At 50.4% G+C, this 21,545-nt stretch overlaps 1 protein-coding gene across 6 annotated transcripts in view; it reads left to right on the top strand.

Annotated features, from left to right (window-relative positions):
- The window catches only part of LOC111145520 (nucleoporin 214), a 99,547-nt gene extending 78,952 nt beyond the window's left edge, over nt 1-20,595 (top strand). For 3 of the 6 annotated variants that reach the window (XM_022500413.1, XM_022500414.1, XM_022500415.1), the window contains exons 31-36: nt 4,753-4,906; nt 11,364-11,516; nt 15,599-15,770; nt 17,939-18,078; nt 18,920-18,944; nt 19,459-20,595. In XM_022500413.1, coding sequence (XP_022356121.1) covers nt 4,753-4,906; nt 11,364-11,516; nt 15,599-15,770; nt 17,939-18,078; nt 18,920-18,944; nt 19,459-19,492 — 678 coding nt within the window. In that variant the 3' untranslated portion in view covers nt 19,493-20,595. Of the gene's footprint in view, nt 1-4,752; nt 4,907-11,363; nt 11,517-15,598; nt 15,771-17,938; nt 18,845-18,919; nt 18,945-19,458 lie in introns of those variants that run through there. The other 3 variants (XM_022500410.1, XM_022500411.1, XM_022500412.1) reach the window with 2 other exon arrangements.
- The last annotated feature ends 950 nt before the right edge of the window (nt 20,596-21,545 follow it).

Raw genomic sequence — 21,545 nt, forward strand, 5'->3', positions numbered from 1 at the left:
GTATGATAACCAGAGCAAAAAGGCAGAGAATATTCTTTGCTCCCTTTGTAGACCAGTGGTTCTCAGATGGTATCAGTTCCACCCCCACCCCCGTGGGGGGAATTTCACAACTGCAATGCCCAGAGACCTGTTTGGTTCTCATGAGTAGGGGGTGCTATCAGCATCTTGGGAGTAAAGGCCAGGAATGCTGCTGAACATTCCATAACTCTCCAAAACAAGGAATTACCCAGCCCAAATGTCAGTGCCACTGTTAAGAAACCATTATTAGGTAAAGATTTCTTAGAGCCCAAAAAGCACTTAACCATAAAATAAGAAAATTTAAAAAGTAGACTCCCATCAGAATTAGAAAGTAATGCTCATCAAAATGTTGTTATGAAATGAAAAGGCAGGATATAAACTGGGGGAAAATATTTATAATGCCTGTGTCAAATGAAGGGCTTCTGTCTAGAATATGTAAAGAATATATAAAGAACTTTAAAAACTAAGCAAAGTACTTGGACAGATACTTTACAAAGTATATGAATGGCCAATAAGCACTTGAAGCCTTGCCCACCATTATTAGTCATCAGAGAAATGTAATTTGGAACCGCAATATGACACTACCCCAAAGCCACTAAAATTACTAAAATTTAAGAGCTAACAAAACCAAATGTGGAGATTAGAGCAAATAGATCTCTTAATGTGTTGCTGGTGGGATTATAAAACGGTAATTTGGAAAACCATTTGGCAATTTCTTAAGTAGACACTAATTTTGTGGTTTAGCAGTTCCAGTCATCGGTATTTAGCCAAAAGAGCTGAAAACCTAGGTCCACAAAAAGACTTACTGTTTATAGCAGCTTTGTTTATGACAGCCCGAAGCTGGGAATAGTCCAGATGTCTGGCAGGAGAGCAGTAAGCAGCAGCGTACTCCTTTAATGGAGTACTACTCAGCAGTGTAAAGGCAAGAGTGACCAGTGCATGCAACCGTATGGATGAATCAAAAGCTTATGTTGATCTCGCCAGGTCAGTTAGGCAAGAAAATGGAAAAAAAGGCATCTAGATTAAAAGGTAGAAAGTAAAACTCTGTATCTGCAGATACATGATCAGGTATATAGAAAATCCTAAGGAATCCACTAAAATACTAGCAGAACTAAGAAATGGGTTCACAGTGGAAGTGTGCAAGAATATTTTTGAAAACCTACTTTTCAGCAGGGAGCCTGCTTCTCCCTATCTGCCTGCCTCTCTGCCTACTTCAGCCTACTTGTGATTTCTCTGACAAATAAATAAATAGTTTAAAAAAATCAAATTAAATCAATCTCAAGCCTCCAGACCCAACTCTTACTTCACAGGAAGTTAACAAGGGCTGGGGGACCAAGTTAACCTAGGAGCTGTAACATGGGAATGCAGTCAGCAACCAGACCACAGGAAATTCTACAGAACAACTGAATTATGAGAAACAACAAGAGTAAGAGAGACACAGAAGGGTCATCTATAGAGAGAGTTGGGAGACCTATCAAGCAGTTTCATCGTTGGACTGGACTTGATCCTAATTCAAAGAAACAAATATAAAAAGGAAATGGAGACACTGATGAGACTTCTTCACAAGGGCTTTTCCTGACTACGTAACCTAAATTGCTCTTCCTGATTACTGCTTTATTCTCTTCATAGTACTAACTCTATGAAATTAAACTATTTTAATATGCGCTTTCTCCATCAAATGTAGTCTTACAATCCATGAGCACTGAGTATCCTTCCATTCATTTAGATCATCTTTGATTTCTTTAAACAATGTTTTATAGTATTCAGAGTATGTTTTACACTGATTTTGTTAAATTTATTTCTAATTTATTCCCTTTTTGATATTATTGAAAATGGAATTTTTACTTCCATTTTCAGATAGTTTATTGCAAACATATAAAAGTAGTTTTCTTTTTTTTTTTTTAAGATTTTATTTATTTATTTGACAGACAGAGATCACAAGTAGGCAGAGAGGCAGGCAGAGAGAGACAGAGGAGGAAGCAGGCTCCCCGCTAAGCAGAGAGCCTGATGTGGGGCTCGATCCCAGGACCCTGGGATCATGACCTGAGCTGAAGGCAGAGGCTTAAGCCACTGAGCCACCCAGGCACCCCTTGATTTGATTTTTTTTTTTTTTTTTTTGACAACATTATGAGGTTGGATCTTGAACAGGAACTCCCTATTTAATGATATTCAGGAATTGTCAACTTTTGGGGCATGACAATGGTATGGTTATGGTTTATGTTTTAGAAATTATACTAGAAAAATCAATGGTTCAAATGATAAGATGTCTAGGATTTACTTCATGCTGATAAAAGATGGGGGAAGTAAAAGGGTTTTAGATAAAACTGAAACTGGATGTGAGTTCATTGAAACTGGGTGATGGGCATGAGGTAGGAACATTATATTCTTTCTTTTTTTATACTTTTGAGATTTTCCATAATTTAAAATTTTAAAACTGTTGTAATCTATTGCAATTAAAATGAACGAGACTCTCTCTAACCCATTTATGAGGATGTAGTAACTCAATTCACATTCACTTCTGTGTCCCCTTCCATTCATTTCTACAGATAGCCATTATTTAAATCCTATTTTTACAGTTTAAACATCTGAAATTGCCATTTTTTGGTAGGGTGAAAATAGCCACATTTTGGCAGTTGACTGTGTTTCAGTCTGATGCATGGAAGTCAGCTACAGAGTCTGATATTTTCTACATGCTGCATGAATTCATTGCCATGCCTGCCTTCCTTTCGAAGTCTGGCTACTGGTTATCAAAGCCCATGCTTTTATGATTGGATTGGATTCCAGGTTTTAAAAAGCTCTTACTCATCATTAAATCATTGTCGTAAACTTACTGTTGCTTTAAAGACATTTAGGGGGCAAAAAGAGGGAGTTAGAGACGAGTATAAGTGCCTTAGGTACATTCACCCCAAGTAAAATTTAGCCTGTCGTGTTCCAGTACAAAAGACCAGTGTAATTGGACCATGTTGGGGGTGAGGGGAGGAGAGACGATAAAGGATGATGTCAGAGGTGGCCAGGGGCCACATTGTGTAGGGTCCTGTAGAACTTTTCAATACGAGTTTAAGGATCTGACTGCCATTCGTAGATGTTACTCTAGCTGCTGTGTGAGCGGAGATGCAGTAGAAGCAGGAAGCTAAGTTGTGTAGTCCAGGGGACAAGTTGAGGCTTGGCGGCTCAGACCAGGGTGGTGGCCGTGCCCCTGAGGGGGTGTGCTAGGGGGTTGTTTCTGAGGTGGCCCCCTGGAGGTGTGACTTCAGTGTGAAGTGTTAGAGAAATGCCTGGCACCTAGAAAGTGCTCAGTCATTGGTCAGTTACTGATTGGTCAGTTACCGTCGCTGTTACATACCAGACGGCAGCTGTCTTCCGAGCCTGCGCTTACATTGCAGGCACTATTGGAAAGTGCGCTGTGCTTCTTAGCACATTTAATTGACTCACCGGTTTCGGGTGGGAAGTTCTTTATTCCCATTTCACAGGGGACGGACTTTGGCACACCTGTGTCTGCCTTTGAGGGGCACTTCTATAAGGTTCCTGTGCACAGTGACCCATTTCTCTCTCTCCTTTTTTTTTTTTTTTTTTTTTTTTTTGAAGTAAGCTCCATACCCAGCATGGAGCCCAGTGCGGGGCTTGAACTCACGACCCTGAGATCCAGACCTCTGATGAGCTGAGGTCAAAGAGTCAGCAGACACTTAACCAACTAAGGCACCCCCAACAGTGATCCATTTCCTTTTTTTTTTTTTTTTAAAGATTTTATTTATTTATTTGACAGACAGAGATCACAGGCAGAGAGAGGAGGAAGCAGGCTCCCTGCTGAGCAGAGAGCCTGATGTGGGACTCGATCCCAGGGTCCTGGGATCGAGCCTCGCATCAGGCTCTCTGCTCAGCGGGGAGCCTGCTTACCCCCCTTTCTCTGCCTGCTTCTCTGCCTACTTGTGATCTCTCTCTCTCTCTGTGTCAAATAAATAAATAAATAAAAATCTTTAAAAACCTATCTTATTTCTACGTTATCAGCCAAGAAGATGTCCCATGTAACTAATATTAATGGTCCCTCAAATCTAGCACTGGTCTTCCTTTAAGAACCAGTTTCCAAGCTGAAATAAAGTATGTGGTGCCTGAGACAGCTTTGAGTCAGCGCGCGCCCGAAGTTAGCAGCATCCTCTGAGCATAAGATTTGCAGACTTGGACGAAATTCAGCTATGGTTATCATTTCAACAATGGAGCTAATTTAAGCTTATTTCTGCAGTATGGAAAAGTCATTATGAAATAAAAGTGCACAAATTGGGAGAAAAGACAGTGTAAATCACTTTTCATCAGTTGCTGATGAGTTCAGCCAAATACTTTAGGAATCAAAAGAAGTCATGTTCATAATCGCCGAGAAATGTTTTTCAACTTTCTCATTTGGGGGAACTCTTGAGGGGTTGGCTTTCCTGCCCCTGGCATCGTGTCAAGCGGAGACTGCAGGCCGCGAGGTAGATAAACATTCAGAGTCCCCTCCTCCCATAAATCATGTTTGCAGAGAACTGTGAGTGTGGAATAGCTTGAGAACTTCTGATTTGTAGGAAGTCCCTGTCCAGAGTCCAGCGTCTTTGTGGTGGTTAGAGCATCCGTCCCTGAACTAATCAGAGTCCTCTTGCTTTTTCCATTTGTCCCAGCTGTGAGCGCCTCCTTTCCGCGGATGTGGCCTGCCGTTTGACGATGACCTCCCATCCTATCTCACTTCCTGCCCCTTTTGTTTTCCAGCAGCCCTCTTCCAGCGGGAGCGTGTTTGGGTCTGGAAACACTGGAAGAGGGGGAGGTTTCTTCAGTGGCCTTGGAGGGAAACCCAGCCAGGATGCAGCCAACAAAAACCCATTCAGCTCGGCCGGCGGGGGCTTCGGACCTGCAGCCACCCCAAGTAAGTTGAGACCGTTTGCCCAGTCTCTTTGGTCCCATAATGCCGTTGTCATCCCCGTAGTGCTAGCAGAGCTTTGGTGACAAGCGTAGAAAGGAAAGAGGGGGGTCCAAAAGATCCATAATACGGATCAAAGCAGTGTGATCTGTTTTTATTTTGAGTTTTATTTTTGGTTTTTTAATGAGATGTCCTATATAATCACAAAAAGATAGCAGAGCTACACGGTGAGGCTCTGTGCGCTGAGCTCCTCCCCTCTCCTCTCCCAAGGCCCAGATCGCTCTGTGTCTTAGAGTGAAATGACTTGAAGTGAATGCAAGGAGACAGCCACAAATGAGAGCAGCAGAGCAAGCTGGGTGTGCTGGGAGAAGGAGCATCTGGGTTTCTGTTGTGTGGTACCCTCTCGGAATTGGTTTGAAAATTCAGCTGCCACAGAGAAATGTTACCCAAAACTTAAAGCCTTCATTATTTGTCATCTCTTATATTTTTGCCTTATTTTCAGTTGAAGCTGTATCATTCTGCTGGCACTTTTTTCTCCAGCTAATTTTTCAAATTCTTTGTTGATCTGTCTATTCATGGTTGGAAATGAAAGAAATTTGGGTTTGTTTGTTCTTTTTTTAATCTTAAAAAAATCCTGCTGCTGATGGAGGCTGAGATGGGAAGGTGGGGGCCTGTCATCTTCATCTCTGCTTCCCTCGTTTAACATGCCGCACACGGAGCATCTCGGCGTCTGCTGTGCTACACAAGGTCCTCGTGAATCGGGAGCTGATATTCTCAGACAGGACAGAAACTCCTTTCGCATTAAGGCTCACGCAGTTCAAAGCAAGAGTTCTTCATCCTGAGTCTCCAGATTCATTGATCAGTTGTTTTGGCGTCACTGTTCACCTCATGCCATACAAGGGAAGATTAGAGTCAAGAGACACAGACCTCTTGTGAAATTATATGGCAGAAATCTCTTCTTCAGCTCTAAGTCTCCCGGGAGGATCTTAGAATCCTAGAATGAGGGGCATCTGGGTGGCGCAGTTATGCATCTGCCTTTGGCTCAGGTCACGATCCCAGGGTCCTGGGATCCCTCTCCTGCTTCCCCTGTTTGTGCACATGCTCTCTTTCTCTCTCTCTCTATCAAATAACTAAATAAAATCTTAAAACAAACAAACAAAAAAGAATCCTAGAATGAAGGGATCCTAGAAATTGTGTCTAGTAGTTTTCAAAAACTTTCTGCAGATGAACTTCTAAGCAGAAGCCCAATATGTAAAATAGGTTAAAAAGAGGTCTGCGTGGAATCAGGGGTCAAGAACCAGAGACACTGCTTGCTTTTCCCATCTTCCACCCCGCCGCCCTCAGCGTGGAGCCATGGGGCTCCACAGCACATACTTGGACAGCAGGATCCTCGTGTGGCACTCTCTCCATTTTCCCGTGAGGAAGTGAGCCCTGAATGGTGAGGTGATTTTAAGTCACAAGGCCAGAAAGTGGCAGATCTAGGACTCTGCTGGATCACGTGTAGCTACAAAACAGCATCTGGCACAGAAGCAGCACTCGGTGACATGCTACTTAGAAACGTGGGTTTCTTCCTTAGGTTACAGTCTGCGAGACTGTGTTACTAAGCAGCTTTGTTGAATCTTAGGTGTGTCGTATCCTTGTAAAATCCCCATTCCTCCTGTGTGATTCATCTCTTCGGGCCTGGCCCTTACCTGTCAGAGAATGGCCTTCTCTCGGTGAGGGGCTGGCGATGGCTTGCCCTGGCTCGTGGGAGCCAGCTGTGCACCCCTCTGTCCAATTCTCCATCCAGTGACCCTGTGCTAGGCAGCCTGAGCTCTGCCATCGTGTCAGTGTGTACCCCATGGGAATTGGACCACACGGAGAGTCAGCACTGCCCTCCTCCGCCCAGTCCGTTGTTCACTGGCACACCTTTTCTCTAATTCTTTAATTCTGGTTTAAAAGTAAACCAGATATTTTTATAGGATTATACCAGATTCTTGATACCAGACACCTGCTGGTGTTCATTTTCCTAAACATTGGTTTTTGTAAGCCAGCCGTTTACTTTTATGGTAAGAGAAGTTTCAGATATTGAAAAGACTGAAATTAAACATTATTTTGTTTTGAAAACTGAAAGGTGATTTGATAGTGAAAGGGACAGGAGCCTTTGTAGCCCAGAGGACCAGGTGCAGAAGAGGAAGAACAGGGGAGGAGAAGGAGCTAGAAGGCATCTGGGGACAGCCATTGTCCTCACCAGAACTGAGGATGCTTTCTGCGAACCACCAGAGGCAGCCTCCTTCTCTTTGGGTGACTCTGCAGTTTTTGACACTTGGAGCACAACGTCTTTCCTGGGCTGTATAGACCCGATTCTCCTGGTTCTCTTTCTGCCTTTCAGACGGTTCCTTCTCTGCCGCTTCTCTCTGTCCTTGCAGGCACGTCCTCACTGTCATCTGGGTTAGCACAGTCGTCCCCAGACTCCCCTCCCCGCTTATCCTCCCCTGGCATGTGGACATTCACACCAAGCTGAGTGTTTTTAACTCTCCTTTGCATTTGCCACTCTCCTTACGCAGAACGCCTGGCAGCTTCCCACTGACACGAAGCCAGCTCCTTGGCTTGGACGTCCAGACCCTCTGTGAGCTGCCCCGCACACTCTCCTGTGCCCCCACCATGTTCCCTTGGCGTTGGCCGGTCTGCCAACCGTCCTCCGTATACACGCCGCTCCTCTGCCCGCTCCGGTGCCGGAGCTCCCCTGCTCCCTCCACTCCCCCTGCCGAACCCACCCTTCCTGTAAGGGTGACTGTAAGTCTACACCTGTGTGCAGCTGGGCCTGAGGGCCCCGGGGTCCCGGTGATCTCTCCCTCTCTGGAATGCTGCAGCCCTTGTGTTCCCTTCCTTCACATGATATCAGGTGGAAGGAACGGATCCTTACGGACGCCTCCTGTGTGCCACATGCCCGTGTAGTTGGGCTGACCGCCTCTTACAGCAGGACTTCTCAGTGTCGTGTCCCCGTTTTACCAATCAGGAAATAGGATCAGGAGGGGGTGTGGAGCCGCCGGGGTTTAGTCTGAGTATGTTTCCAGAACCCTGACCCACCCCGGTGCCTCCTGAGATCTTCCTAGCCTTGCAGCAGAGCACAGCTCCTCCCGGGCGCGTCTTGTCTGGCAGCCCTCGGGCCCGTTCTCGGGGGCACTGAACACGCTCTCGTGCAGCCTGTCTCTGAGCACAGGCTGGGCACTCGGCAGTTTCCCTGGTGGCCACCTGGTCCTGCCGCTGCCCTCTTCCACCCTGAGAGGCCATTAGTCCCCTGCCATGATGGCGGAAGCCAAGCCGGGAGCACTGCTGCTGGGAGCCAGCCTGTTCTTTATCCAGAAGCCCGCAGCTCATGAAGGTTTCTGCTCTCTCTGCCCCCAGAAACTATCTGAGATCCACGCTCAGAATTCAGGGGTCGCTTAAAATTCAGCAGCACCGCACACTGTTACCCACGAGCGCTTGCTGCCTCCCCATGTCTTATCCTAAGGACACTGGTGAGAGCCATCCTCAGCACGTTCTTTCCGTTCGGAGGCCCGAAAGGCATAACTTGTGTGAGGATACGGAAGCCATTTGGGGAGAACCTTTTGGGCCAGCAAGGCTCCCGCTACAACTGTTCTTCCAGAGAACGTCTTGGAAAGTGTCCTGGGCCTGAGCTTGTTGAGGAACCCCCTTCTCAGGGCGTGTTGAGTTCGAATCAGTGACCTTAGGCCTGCAGAATGACGTGGGACCGGGTCTCCGTGTTAGTGTTTGTATCACATTCATATCAGGGATAACTTAATTGAAGCAGGGTTGGACCCTGATGTTGAGTTAGGCAAATGCTTTTTGCCCAATGAAAGACCCAAGAGGACCGCTGTCGAGCCGGCAGGGGGAAGCCCAGAGCCCAAGCCACTTGTCCCTGGACTCGCCACCCCCGAGAGTAGAAGTCACCAGCCAGCTCTTTGAGGACAGCTGCTCTGCCCACGTGTGAAGAGGCTCCTGCGACGCCTCCTGTTCCAACAGCCAAGATAACCCTCTGACTTGCTGTACTTTAAGAGCCAGGAGCCGCTGGGAAGGAACCGAGAAGCGTGTTGTTGACTGCGGGAATAGAGAGAAGCGGACCTTGCTTCATGCCACTTTGCTTCAGAGCAGCTTAAATAAATCCTAAAACGTTTCAACATGCAGAGCTCCTCCTGAGACTGTGAACGAAAACTGTTACAACTCGACTGGTTTAATTCTCACGATCTTTGCAAAATGAAAAGGATTACGTTTTTTGCCGCTGATCTGTTCTGTGTCATCTTATATCGAACACAAGAGGGATGTGGCAGGAGGAAGAGTTAAAGAAACAGAGAGGGGAAGTTCTGTTTCCGGAGGCTCTGCCATCGGCCCGGCTAGGCTCCGCACATGGCAGCTCATCTGAGCCTCAGCAGCGGTGCGGACGCCCCTCGCTGTCCCCACTTTATCTCAGAGGGAACTGGGACCTGGGAAGGTGAAGTCCTTGCCGCCGGCTGCTAGGTGTCTGAGCCAGGGCTGCCTGCACAACACTCATGTACTCCACTATAACACTGTGAGCATCTGCAGACAAAGGAGTCTCGAGAAGACAGAGGGTGAAGATGTCCAGAGACTTCTGTTCTCTGACTTCAGGCCTTTCAGTCTCCCAGCATCGTCCCGGGAAAATCGTTTCACCTCTGTATCTCGGATTTCTCCAAGGGGACAGCTAGCCCCAGGTCTCTTGCTTGAACAGACTTGCTGTTGGCAGTTCTTGCCTCAGTGGCATTAAGGAAGTCAGAAAGTTGCAGTCCTCTGTTTCTGAGGTGCCGAGCAAAGGAACGGCGGAGGGGCCCGATTCGCATCTCCAGCGGAATGAGGGTCCTGCCGTGGAGAGGATAAAACGCGGCCTCCGAGCTAGCTAGCCCACTGCCAGAGAGCTCGGGCTGCTTAAGAGCACCTTGCCCCCACGAACCCCTCTACAAAAGGGAGAGGGGTGATCCTGTGGTACCGCGGAAGCGGGTGATGAAAAGGAGCTTGTGAGCCTCTCCCGCTGTCAGTGCCTGGCCCGCTCCTAGCCAGGCTCTCAGACTGCAGAGCAGATGACCCTGTGGTGGCCCAGGGCTCTGTGCACTGGTGCCTAGAAACTCGGGGTGGTCATGTCTCTGAGATAAGGCTAGTCACTTCCTGGATTGTCGATCAAGAGCATGACCACTACGGTTAACGGTTAACGGTTGTGTTAACCGTTGTGTCTCATGCAGGGGCAGGGGCAGCCGCAGAGCGAGATGGGGGACCTTGGGATTGACAGGTCAGTGGCAGGCCACCTCTTCAAACAGCTGGACTTTGGGAGTGACTTTACTCCCCTCCACTTCTCTCCCATCACCTTCACGGCGAGCCCCTCATCGGCTTAGGGGAAGGCTGGCCCGTGCGATGTTCGCGCTTCTCCCGTGGTGATGGCGGCTCGTGCTCTCCCTTGCCCACCCGGAGCATCAGTTCAGTGCCCCGCTTCCGCCTGTGCCTTTGGGCCTAGAGCCTGTTTCAGGACAGTGTCTCCCGCCTTCTTTGGGCGCAAACTTACTTTAATAAAACATCCATCCAAACATGGTGGGGAAGTGTGAGTCGTCTTTCCCCTCTCCCCCCAAGAAAGGGTGAAGGAGAAATTCCTGATGGTGTGCTGGTTGCGTTCCCAAGTGCTTCCAGTTGTGGCTGCTTAGGCAGTAACGGTCAGATTTGCATCTCTTAACCGACAAAACACTTCTTACCCATCTCGGTTTTTAAGAATTAGTTTCCTTTATTCCTTTCATTCTTGGCATGGCTTCGGTGTGTAGAGCGAGTGACCCACCTAGATAAGCATCTGAAAGGTCAAGGGCTTCCCTGAGCTGCATCGGAAAAGGAAATGAGACTGGAAGCCTTGCCTCTTCGTTCTTCAGGGCCTCTCTGGCTCCCCTCAGATCAGAATTAGGAACATCATGGTTTCCCTTGTTTCGCCGCCATTCCCTGAGCATATCGGGCGACAGCACACGTCCAACCCGATTGTAAAAGCAGAAGCTGGAAGCCATTAAACTGGCTTCGATTTTGCTCCGACTTTATTTTCTCTAGCTCGACAAAACGTGAAGCTGGTTTTCCTGGGAGGAGATGAGTGAGCACAAGCCCTCTTCAGAAGAAAACCACCTGGTGGGAAGCTGGTAGTTAGACTGGAGCCGTGTGGGAGCCCAGATGCGTGCCTGCAAAGGAACCTCTTCCCTGGGCCCTGTCGCAGCTCCCGTGCACGGTGTGTCCGTGGAACCCAGAGTCCGGGTTCCCAGAGAGTAGGAACTTGTCATCAACATGCAGCAAATCACAGAAGGTGCTCACTGCGGCCCGGCTCCCTTGAATCCCAGACTTGTCACTTGTTTCTCCTCAAACACCTAGCTGCAACTTCTTTTCTGTTCTAAGTAGATAAGGACATTTTTTCTGACTCTGATCTCCCTCAACATGTTCCCCCTTTCTTTAGATACCTCTAATCTATTTGGAAACAGTGGGGCCAAGACGTTTGGTGGCTTTGCCGGCTCATCGTTTGGAGAGCAGAAGCCTGCTGGCACTTTCAGCTCTGGAGGAGGAAGTGTGGCGTCCCAAGGCTTCGGGTTTTCCGCTCCAAATAAAACAGGTACTCTGATACTTATTAGCTGTGGTTTTTTTTTTAGATGTGTATTACGTATGTGTAGATACCTGGAAGGGAATGTCTCTAGGATGGCTCTCAAGGGAGTAGGATTGGAGTGCAGATGAAGTGAGTTTTCCTCCGCAGTTCATTTTTATATTCACTGAGCATCTACTGTATCCCCAGCACTGTTCTAGGTCTCCCAGACGTGTTAAAAACAAGAATGTAAATATTTAGCAAGTGCAGAGCGTCCAAAGTAAGGGAATATACGAGACAGTGATAACTAAAATATAAACAAGAAAATACCCGAGTCACAGACGAGCTTGGGGCCCATTCACAGTCATGAGCAAAACAAGTGGTCTGCTTGGTTTTTATGTCTCTTTCTTTTGTCCTCTTTCTTGAGTCACTTTTTTTTTTCTTTTGAACATAACATACATGAATATATTACATATACATGTCCCCATACAGCATCCACGTACTGTAAGTACACGGGGCAGTGACTTCTCCAGGGAAGAGCGTGCCGGTGGGGTGAGGGGCAGAGAGCGCCACCCGCACTGCTTAGCCCAGCGTCGCTCGTAAATGCATTTGTGAACTGTGTGGCTTTCTGTGATCATATGCACGGTTTAGGATTTCAAAATTCGAGGAACAATACACATTTAGATACAAAAACATACTTCATTTCTATCAACTGCCTCTCTGTCCTCTTTCTGTCTCAGATCTCCAGAGGGTCTGCATTCCTGTCCCTGTCGTGTGGAAAATTGTGTGAAAAGATTTTTCCCCCAAAAAAAGATCAGTGGCAGAGTGGGGGAAGATGTTTGCAGAGAAGGAAGTTCTTTAAAGCAGACTCCCCAGGGGCAAGCGGTCAAGATGCTTGTCCCTCGTGTGTCCGAGAGAGCCTCTGAAATTCTGTGAGTTCCAGAGAAAGGACCCCCTCCAACCCAAGGACCAGACGCGTGGGTGGCTTTGACTTAGGACCGCCCCACATTCCGCGCCTGGAGTCCCACCTTCTAGAACCTGAATTGCTCCGGTCTCCATGAGTGTGCTCCATTACTCAGACCTGTGGCTTGGGTGGGTTAGTCTTTGATTCTTCCTAGAATTTCAAGTGCACCAGACAAGAGCATTGCGGCTTTATTTTGCCCTCAGCCTTCCTCGCAGTAAATGATTCAAAAATGAAAAGGCTACAAAGCTCTGGGTCCTAGTCAGCAAAGCAGACATTTGACCAAGAAATTTTAATTCATCAGTCATTAAGGCTTAATTAATTTATTTATTTTGAGGAACCAGATAATGGTTTTTTTGATTCAGGTGTTTTTCTTACGTGTTGTTCCTTATCCTGGAATCAGGTCCCCATTGACTTTGAGAACCTTACGCTTTCATTTTTTTAGTCTTAGAGAAAAATATATCCTCTTACCTTTCAGAACATTTTTCCTGTTTGACTCTTTGCCCCATGGAACCCCTCAGACTGCAGACGGAGAAAGCTGCAGGGGTTGATTGAGCCAGTGGCTGCAAGGGTGACAGTGCGGCTGGAGGCAGCCCGTGGCCCCTGTGCTTCGGGCGCTTGGGCTCTCACTGCAGGACTCGTGGCAGTTCTCAGGGGGCTCCTGCTGTGGGAGGAGGTGCCGCAGAGTCCTGAGCATAAGGAAAGGCTGCTTTAAATAAAGGAGTCATCCTTCCTGCCCACGCAGTGCAGATGCCTAAGACATCACGATTGGCATCTTGCTTTAATACAGATTGTAGATGGACCATTTTGATGGGCCTTTGGAAAGTTCCAGAAGTGTCCATCCTCCCTCAGTACAGTTGCCTTAGGAAATAGTAGTGCTGGAGATTACTTGGGATAGAGGTGGGCCCAGACGGCCATGCCCGGCCCACCGGGCTCACGCCAGTTGTGGTGAAGGGAGGCAGGCTGGCCCATGCAGTTAGGTGGTAGGCGCTCTGAGTCACTCAGCCGGTGCTACACGGTCAGCTGGCTGAACTTAGGCAGATAACGTTGTCTGAGCCTCTTCCCTCCTGTGAGGTCGGGCGGGTTTTATCTGGGACCATGAAGGCCAAGTGTTATGCAGCAGCTGGCACATCCCCAGCACACAGAGGGCCCTCAGGAAGTCGGGTGTTGTACTGTCATTGATCGGTAGCAAATTGCTCTTATGGAGAAGAAAACGGTGAAAATGTAGCATCTAATAAAATCACACCCTTCCTAGCATCAGGAGTGAGTTGCCTTCCTCGAAAAAATAAAACCGGAGTGCCCATTTTCCTCCTCTTTCACTTAGCTCTGACCCAGGTTTGTTTGGGGGCAGTGTGTGTGTGTGTGTGTGTGTGTGTGTGTGTGTTATGTATGTGAGGGTGGGGGTGTGGGTGTGGTGTGGGTGTGGTACAGGTGTATGTGGGGGGAAGGGTGGCACATGTGCGTGTATGGGCGTTTAATCTCCTCTCCCCTGTCCAGTTTACTTTCTCTGTCATTGTGACTTCTCATTTTTCACTCACCCTCCACTAAGAAGTCAGAGTAATATTGCGCGCAAGGCACCAGATCCGGCTGCATGTGTCTAGGAAGAAAGCGTAACTAGATCTGTGAGCAGTCGTAAATAATTCAACTGCAAGCGTTTTTTTAGTACTTTTTTTTTTCCAGTCTCTTATATTTGTAACCCAACAGTCTCCATTATCATGGCTTGAAATTTCACTCAAGGTTTGAAAATCTAGAATGTTAACGCAAACATGAGCCTTAGCAGAAAGTGTCTTCACTAGCGATAATAAGTAAGCACGTGATTGAGTCACAAAATAACAAATAACGGAAGAATTCAGCTAACAGCTTTTCCCATCCAGAGTCTGATCTTTCCTGATTCAGGTAGCAGAAGCTTGTGGTGTGATTATGCTGACGTAAGAAGGCCTGACTCGTGCCTCTGACAGCAGTACTCGCTTTCCGCAAGGAGCGAGAATAGTGTCCCTGGCGCCTCTTTCCTTGCACCAAGGCCACTGTCATTCCCTTTAGCACGTAGCTCTTTGGGCCAGTACTCATTTTAAGAAATACTCCTTTCTAGAGCAAGCTTCTTACACAAGTTCATTCCATTCCATTCCATTCAGCGGATACTCACAGAGGGTCTCAGCTCATAGCTTCAAATGATGTACGCAGTATCTTGGGGCTTGGGAACCCCAAGACCGGCTGGTCTTCCCACCCGGTGGGCATCTCTGCCAGTCCTAGGAGGCTACCTCGGTGCACCTGACCTGCGGCAGCATGGGCTACGCAGGTGCCTACCCCTGGCCCCCCGCCCCTGTTCACAGGAGCAGCAGGGGGCGTCGGGCCTCTGGTGTTCTCTCCTCAGGGCTGACTGATGGTTTTATCACGTTTATCCAGCTGCCTTCCTCCAGAGAGGAAATTCGATGTGCTTTTTTATTGAGGAGTAGCTCCTGACTGCAGAGAAAAAGCATTTTTTTAAAGAAATTCTTCTGTGCAGAGAGACTGTGGAGAGAGATGTGAGAGCCATAAGCTTTAAATAAATAAAAAGCCCCGGGCTGAGCACCAGTGCCGTGCGCCTCTCCATCTCCTCTGTAACCCAGTTCATAGGTTCTCCCCCTGAGAGGAGACTACGAGGCTCTGGCTTTATAATGTGGGTTTTCACGAAGCTGGAAGCCTTGCGTGTGTCGTGACAGTAACAACATCTGTCGTCTTTGACAGCTGGGCAGGGATCGGAGTTTTCAAGAAGGCTTTGTCAGTGAGGAGCCTCAGAACGGCGCAGTGGGGCGGGGAAAGGGTCAGAAATGCACAGGCTGCTGCTCGGTAACGCTCTGATTCCACGAGCCTGGGAGCCGTCTTGTCCGGCTTGGCCCATGGGAAGGATCGAGGGTCTCACGGACAAACACAGGGTCTGCTGGGTTCTGAAGGCTCCAAGGAGCTCGCCTGGTGGACTCGACCCCTGTGCTGGAAGCGAGGGGGGTGGCTCGGTATTTAGAAAGTCTGTCGCCCCTGTCACAGTTTTTTGAATTTGAATTTCTAACCTATTTTCCCCTTTTTCCTTCCTCTTTTGATTTGGTTTCTCACCGCTCACTGTCTTCTCTTCTGTCTCCTTTCTTTTCCCCGTTTGTTTGGTTGCCTCTGTTTTGCTCAGGCGGCTTCGGTGCTGCTCCCGTGTTCGGCAGCCCTCCCACTTTTGGGGGATCCCCTGGGTTCGGAGGGGCGCCGGCATTCGGTTCAGCCCCAGCCTTCACAAGCCCTCTGGGCTCGACGGGAGGCAAAGTGTTCGGAGAGGGTACTGCGGCTGCCAGCGCGGGAGGATTCGGGTAAGCCCCCGCGGGGAGGGACCTGGGGATGGCCCAAAGCACGGGGCCCGGTACCCCTGGTTTGGAAAGACAGTTCTTGCATTTTCCCGACTGTGACTGAGCTGAGCCCCCCTCCCTCGAAATCCGCAAACAAGTCAGTCCAGGATGTGTCTTCCTCCCTGGGGAAGGCTTCCTTCTTCCAAGCCAGCCTCTGTCGGCGTGCAGGTGGACGTGAGCTGTTACGTCACCCGAAAACGTGGAGTGCTGGTTCACGAAAACGTGAACACAATCAATACTGTTCTCTTGGTGGAGCTCAAGGATGATTTAAGGGAGAAAAACAGTCCCGTCCTGGCTACTTTAGAGCCAGGCCTGCCTCTTGTGTGGGGACTTCTGTCAGGGGATTCAAGATGAGTAGTTTTTGCCACATTCTTTGCCTTTTGGGACTGTTGTGTCATCGATCCATTGTCCTTGAGCAAACCACTCCTTGTGTCCCTGGCTCCACTCAAGACCCCCCAGAGTGGGTATTCAGTTCACAGTGCAAGGGGCCAGCCTCCACCCTGGGCCCTGACTGGGCCCCCGGCACAGTTCTGAGTCGGCTTTTAAAGCTGCTCTTAGTGCCTCGTGCACATCCTCCCTTGAAAATGCCATATTAGGGATTGTCTTTTAAGGGCCCCAGAAATTCAGTCTGGTTGCCAAAACCCCAAGGAGAAAATAAATAGCCTTCACCGCACCACAAAGTCCCGATAAAATGTCTGTGGTGATGACTACAAAGTGCCTCATTCAGAGGACATAGTAGTGTCTGAAGTCACCGTCTGGTGGCCCTGGGCATAGGATGCAGGATGCGTAAAGCTAGAGACATGGGGAGGGGAGTGGGGGCTTTGCTTGGGGGGATGGTCAGGGTACTTGGGGTGAATCTTGGCAAAGTGATAGCATCGTTATCTTGAAAGTAAACTAAACTATGTTTTTACTCATACCCTTCCCCCTGCACCCCATGAAAGATGCTGGTGTGGAAATGCTGGCAGGTTTCCAAAAAGTGAGCGAGTTGATAAATTGTTTCCTGGAGTTCGTGTAGAGACTAATCGTTCCCCCAGGAAACCCCAAGAATTAAAGTTAAGGAAAGCATTTATTCTTTTTAAAGATTTGTTTATTTGATAGAGGTCACAAGTAGGCAGAGAAGCAGGCAGAGGGGGAGGGGGAAGCAGACTCCCCGCTGAGCAGAGAGCCCGATGCGGGGCTCCATCCCGGGACCCCGAGATCATGACCTGAGCCGAAGGCAGAGGCTTTAACCCACTGAGCCACCCAGGCGCCCCTAAGGAAAGCTTGTAAAGGAGAGTTGGGACCAACTTCAGCCAGTGTTCTTGGCAGATTCTGACAGACACTGATGTCTCCGGTGACCACCCAGCACAGGGTACTGCAGGCTGGGAGGGTTTGGGGTTGACTGGGAACCTTGAGGTTTTATTTATTTATTTGAAACCTGCTATTTTCTTTTCTAGTAGGAAAGTGTCATATTCTGCCTTGGGTGGGGAGGTTAGCTCACCCACATAAATCCTGACTGGCTGGTTAGTTCCCTTTGGCCAAAGGCGGCTGACAGGGACTGACTTGGGTGTGAGAATTCCAGAAGAGCCCGTCACCTTTCCCCGGTTCCCTGATGTCTGGCAGATGTCAGAGGAGCCCCCACTGTTCATGAGAGGCCCGGAGCAGGGGCAGGAATAGAGCAGGACCAGTCAGGACCGCTCCAAGGGTCTGCTTCCCGAAGACCCCTCACTTGTCATGAAAAGTCAGTAGAATCAAGATCTGGAGAGGAGCTCAAGACAACTAATTGGGGGAAGGAGGTTGTCGGTAGATGAGAAATGCCAAAATGATGGAATGAAATCCAAGAATTATTGGAGATGGAGCAAAACATGTGCTGCTCGATTTCCAGATGAGCTGGAATTTCCACACGGTGGAGAGGAGCAACACCCTGGACCGGTTGGCTTTCCTGTCACATTCCTGTCCTCCTCCCTCCCAAAGCTGAGATTCGCTCTGGGCTCCAGCCTGCTCTCTCTGCGAGGCCACTACTTTTAACCAGGCACGGCCCCTTGACTCGTGCGTGGCGTGCAGCTGAGCCCCAGCAGGGCGGGCCGAGGGCTCCGGGCAGCAGGAGCCTGTGCGGCCACGCTAACCACCGACTGCTTTCTCCCGGGATCCAGGTTTGGGAGCAGCAGCAACACCACATCCTTCGGCACCCTTGCAAGTCAGAACGCTCCGACTTTCGGATCACTGTCCCAACAGACCTCTGGTTTCGGGGCCCAGAGCGGGGGATTCTCTGGCTTTGGATCGGGTGGAGCAGGTAGGCGGCCAGACATGGCTCCCGCGCCGAAGGCCTCCTGCCTTCTCCTTAGTAAATGCCTTCCCCCACCCCTGACCCTGAAGAAATGAGTGATTTTTACCTGGGGATTCAGTTTAGTATTTTGAAGGCTGAAAGTGGGTGAAAGACAAAATGTTCTTTTTAGGCTTTAATTAGACGTGTAACGTTGTGCCGTTCCTTACCAAAGAAAGGCAGGACTGCCTTGATTTTTCTCTCAAGATAAGAACCGAAAATAATCATCATCTTACTAGACCTTGGTTTTAAAATCCAAGGCAGCAAATGCCAACAATAAGATGTAGAGACTTGATGAGATGTCTTGGATCTGCCGCACGCTCACCTCTCCCGATAGTGGGACGCGCACGTTTGCTTTCATCCCTGCCACATGTTGATGAGGCGCACAAGTCAGGCATCGTCGTTTTACAGATGAAGACGGAAACCCCATGGGGCTCATTTGCCCTAAGAGCCAGAGAGTGGTCCACAGAGCAGGGCCTAGAACCCAAGTATCTTGCTTCTCCAAGAAGCAGCAAGTAGATGGGAAAAGAAAAATACGATTTCGTGAAGAGGGTCCGTGTGGCCCCTCTTCCGGGCCAGCTGAGCAGGAAGCAGTGTGCCAGGGACCGCTGCCCACTGTGGGTGTCGGGGAGGGAAGAACCCTGAAATGCCAACCCTTGCCTTCCCCATCCCACCCTGGCCTTCAGGTGGGGGGTGGCGGGGCTCTCCACGGGGAGTGAAGGGAGGGACGCGGTGGGGACAGGACCCCCCCCCCCCCCGGCCTCTCAAGTGTGTGTGCGCTCATTTCACTCCCCCCTTCCCATCTTTTCAGGATTCAGCTTTGGATCTTCTAACTCGTAAGTATCCACCTCCAGTTTTCAGCCATTAAATAAGGAGGGAGGAGTATGTGGTATGTGAAAACGTTACACTACTAACTTGTGCCCTGTTTGTACATTTGATTTGTTTTTTCCATTTTCTAAGCTTGTCCTGGAAGCATGGGGGTTCAGCAGCAGGTTTTGGGTTTCGTGGACCTGCTGATCTGAGCAGGAATATAGCAGGAGGTGCCCTGCCTGGCCTCCTCCAAGGTCACGCGTAAGAGAGAGGACTGTGCCTTCGGATGAGCGAAGGCTGGAGGGCGGGGCCTGAGAGGTGCTGTTCCTTAGATCCCTGGTAGTGTCTCAGAAGCTTTGTGCTGCCCACGGGCCTCCAGGCCCGTCACCAAGTCTTGCATTTTGATCCTCGTTCTCTGCTGTGTGGAACTGCACGACCCTCAAAACTCAGAGTCCCGAACTTGGCCCAGGTGGCTGCGTGAGCCCCGGAGCCCTTCCTCAGAGCGGCCGCTGACCCGCCTCTCCCGGCGCTTCCTTGCAGGTCTGTCCAGGGCTTCGGAGGCTGGAGAAGCTGAGTGGGTGTCGGTGTTCCTTTCCGTTCCTGTGACCAGCTGCATCCTCAGCCGTTCTCGCTCAGCCGCCCCAGAGCAGCCCTTGCCCGTGAACATTCGCCCTGAAACATACCCAGAAAGAAACAGCAGAAACCAAAACTCTAGTGACCGTGATCGCTTGTTTGTTTTCCTTTCTATTTCGTGTTGGTTGTCGTGCCCCCGACCCCCGCACCGTCCCCCACTATTAAACTCTGGTCTGTTTCCATGCTGAACGCATGGGGCTTGTGTCAGGTCACCACCTGGGAGAGAGGTTTCCTCGTGCCTGGGGCTCTGAGAAACCTTCCTGGCCTTCCGCCCGCAGGCGGTGTGCGTCTTCGAGGGTGGCACCAGATGTCGGCCGCGTCGGGGACGGACGCACGGAGAGGGCGCGCCGGAGCTTCTCCCAAGGCTTTTGAGGCTGTAACTTGGCGTCTCCTTTCCGTGTCCTTGCTGCTCTTGGCTCTCAGGACCCTCCAGGCCCCAGCCTGGGCGACTGAGTGGAGGCCCGGGAAGCCCTGCACGGGGGCATCAGCTGCGTCTCAGAAGAGCTCGTGGCACCTAAAGGGAAGATGCAGGGGGCCGTGAGGCGAGCCTGGAAAAGAGCCCCGTGGGCGCCAGTGATGGGGCCGCCGCCCCCGGATGAGCACTGTCAGCTCGTCTTCTCCGTCTGGCTCTGGGGGCCGCGTGTCCCGCAGCTGATTTCTCCGACTCCGCAGCAGGTGTGACAAGCGAGGACAGCCTCTCGCCGCAGTCGGGCCGGGATGCGGTGGTGCATATGGCTCAGGTCGTGGCAGGGGAGGGTCAGGAAGGGCTGTTCAGAGTTTTACATATTGGAAAGTTCTATTTTAAAATGCTTTAATAAAAGTTTTCCAAGTGATTGAATCTGTCCCGTGATAGCCAGTGTGGTCTCGCTGCTTCCGCTGGCTTCCCCCCTGCACCACAGCCCACTCTGCTGGTCCCCCTCCATGAGACTGGCCTGGACCTTCCGTGTGACGTGCAGGTCCCCACGCCCCCGTCCTGCAGACCAGGACTTGGTCCTGAAATGGGGCCTGGACATCCCAGGGCGATGAGCTTCCTGGTTCTTAGGCCCCTCAGAAGAGGATCGCCAGCCGGCATCTCTGTGGGACCTCAGGAGCCCCAAACCAGATTTAGGTCCCCAGTGCAGCAGGAGAAAGGAGTGGGGTCCGTCTGTGCCTTCTGCCAGGGCATCTGCCTCTCGGAGAGCTTCGACTTGAGCTGCTTAACACGCACCCGTGTGGGTCCTTGTGGAATGAAAGAGCCCGTCTCCCCCTGCTCTCTCACGAGGCTCCCTCAGCTGTGGGGCAGGGGACAGTCCCCACAACATCCACACAGCCAGACATGCTTCCCCCGCCTGCGCTCTCTTTAGCTCCCACACAGGGGCCATCTAGAGCCAGCAGCGCTCAGCTGCCTGGGAGGAGCTCCCAGTGGAGGCCCCGCTCTCACGGGGGCGAGGCCATGAGCGCAGACTTCTGCCTCAGCGTCGCGTCGTGCCGCCGGGCACCCAGACCGAGCCAGTCCCCTGCCGTTCTGTTTCCCCCCTCCTCAAGGCTCTTTTTTATAAATAGAAGCGGTTCAGCCTAAACCCTTGACCCCAAATTCTCTCCGTTAATCCAGTGTAGAGGTGGCATGTGACCTCTCCGTTGTCAGCTGTGCCTGACCTGACAACGCCCCTGCCGCTCGCCGGCAGGCTGCAGCCCCCGGAAATGCATTGCAGCTGCCCCAGCCCCTCTGCCTGCCTTTCCGGGGCTCGGTGACACTGGTGGGTGGCCGGGGTCGTCTCTGAGCATCCCCTGAAAGCCGAGCTCCCAGGCATGAGCCCTTCCTGAAGCGGGGCCGGCGCGTGGGCCCGGGTCCCCAAGAGGGGAAGGGCCCGGGAGGAGGCCCGCGCGCTCAGCTGCACCGGTAGGTGGGCAGCTCGCTGGCCTGGTTTCTCTTTCTGCTGGTGTGGCGCGGGAGATGCAGGAAGGAAAAGGGGAAGACAGTTTAATGAGCCAGGTTGTGTTTTGTTTGGCTTTTC

Source organism: Enhydra lutris, unplaced genomic scaffold, assembly GCF_002288905.1.
Source record: "Enhydra lutris kenyoni isolate GAN:26980312 unplaced genomic scaffold, ASM228890v2 scaffoldscaffold13, whole genome shotgun sequence".
NCBI classification, from domain to species: Eukaryota; Metazoa; Chordata; class Mammalia; order Carnivora; family Mustelidae; genus Enhydra; species Enhydra lutris.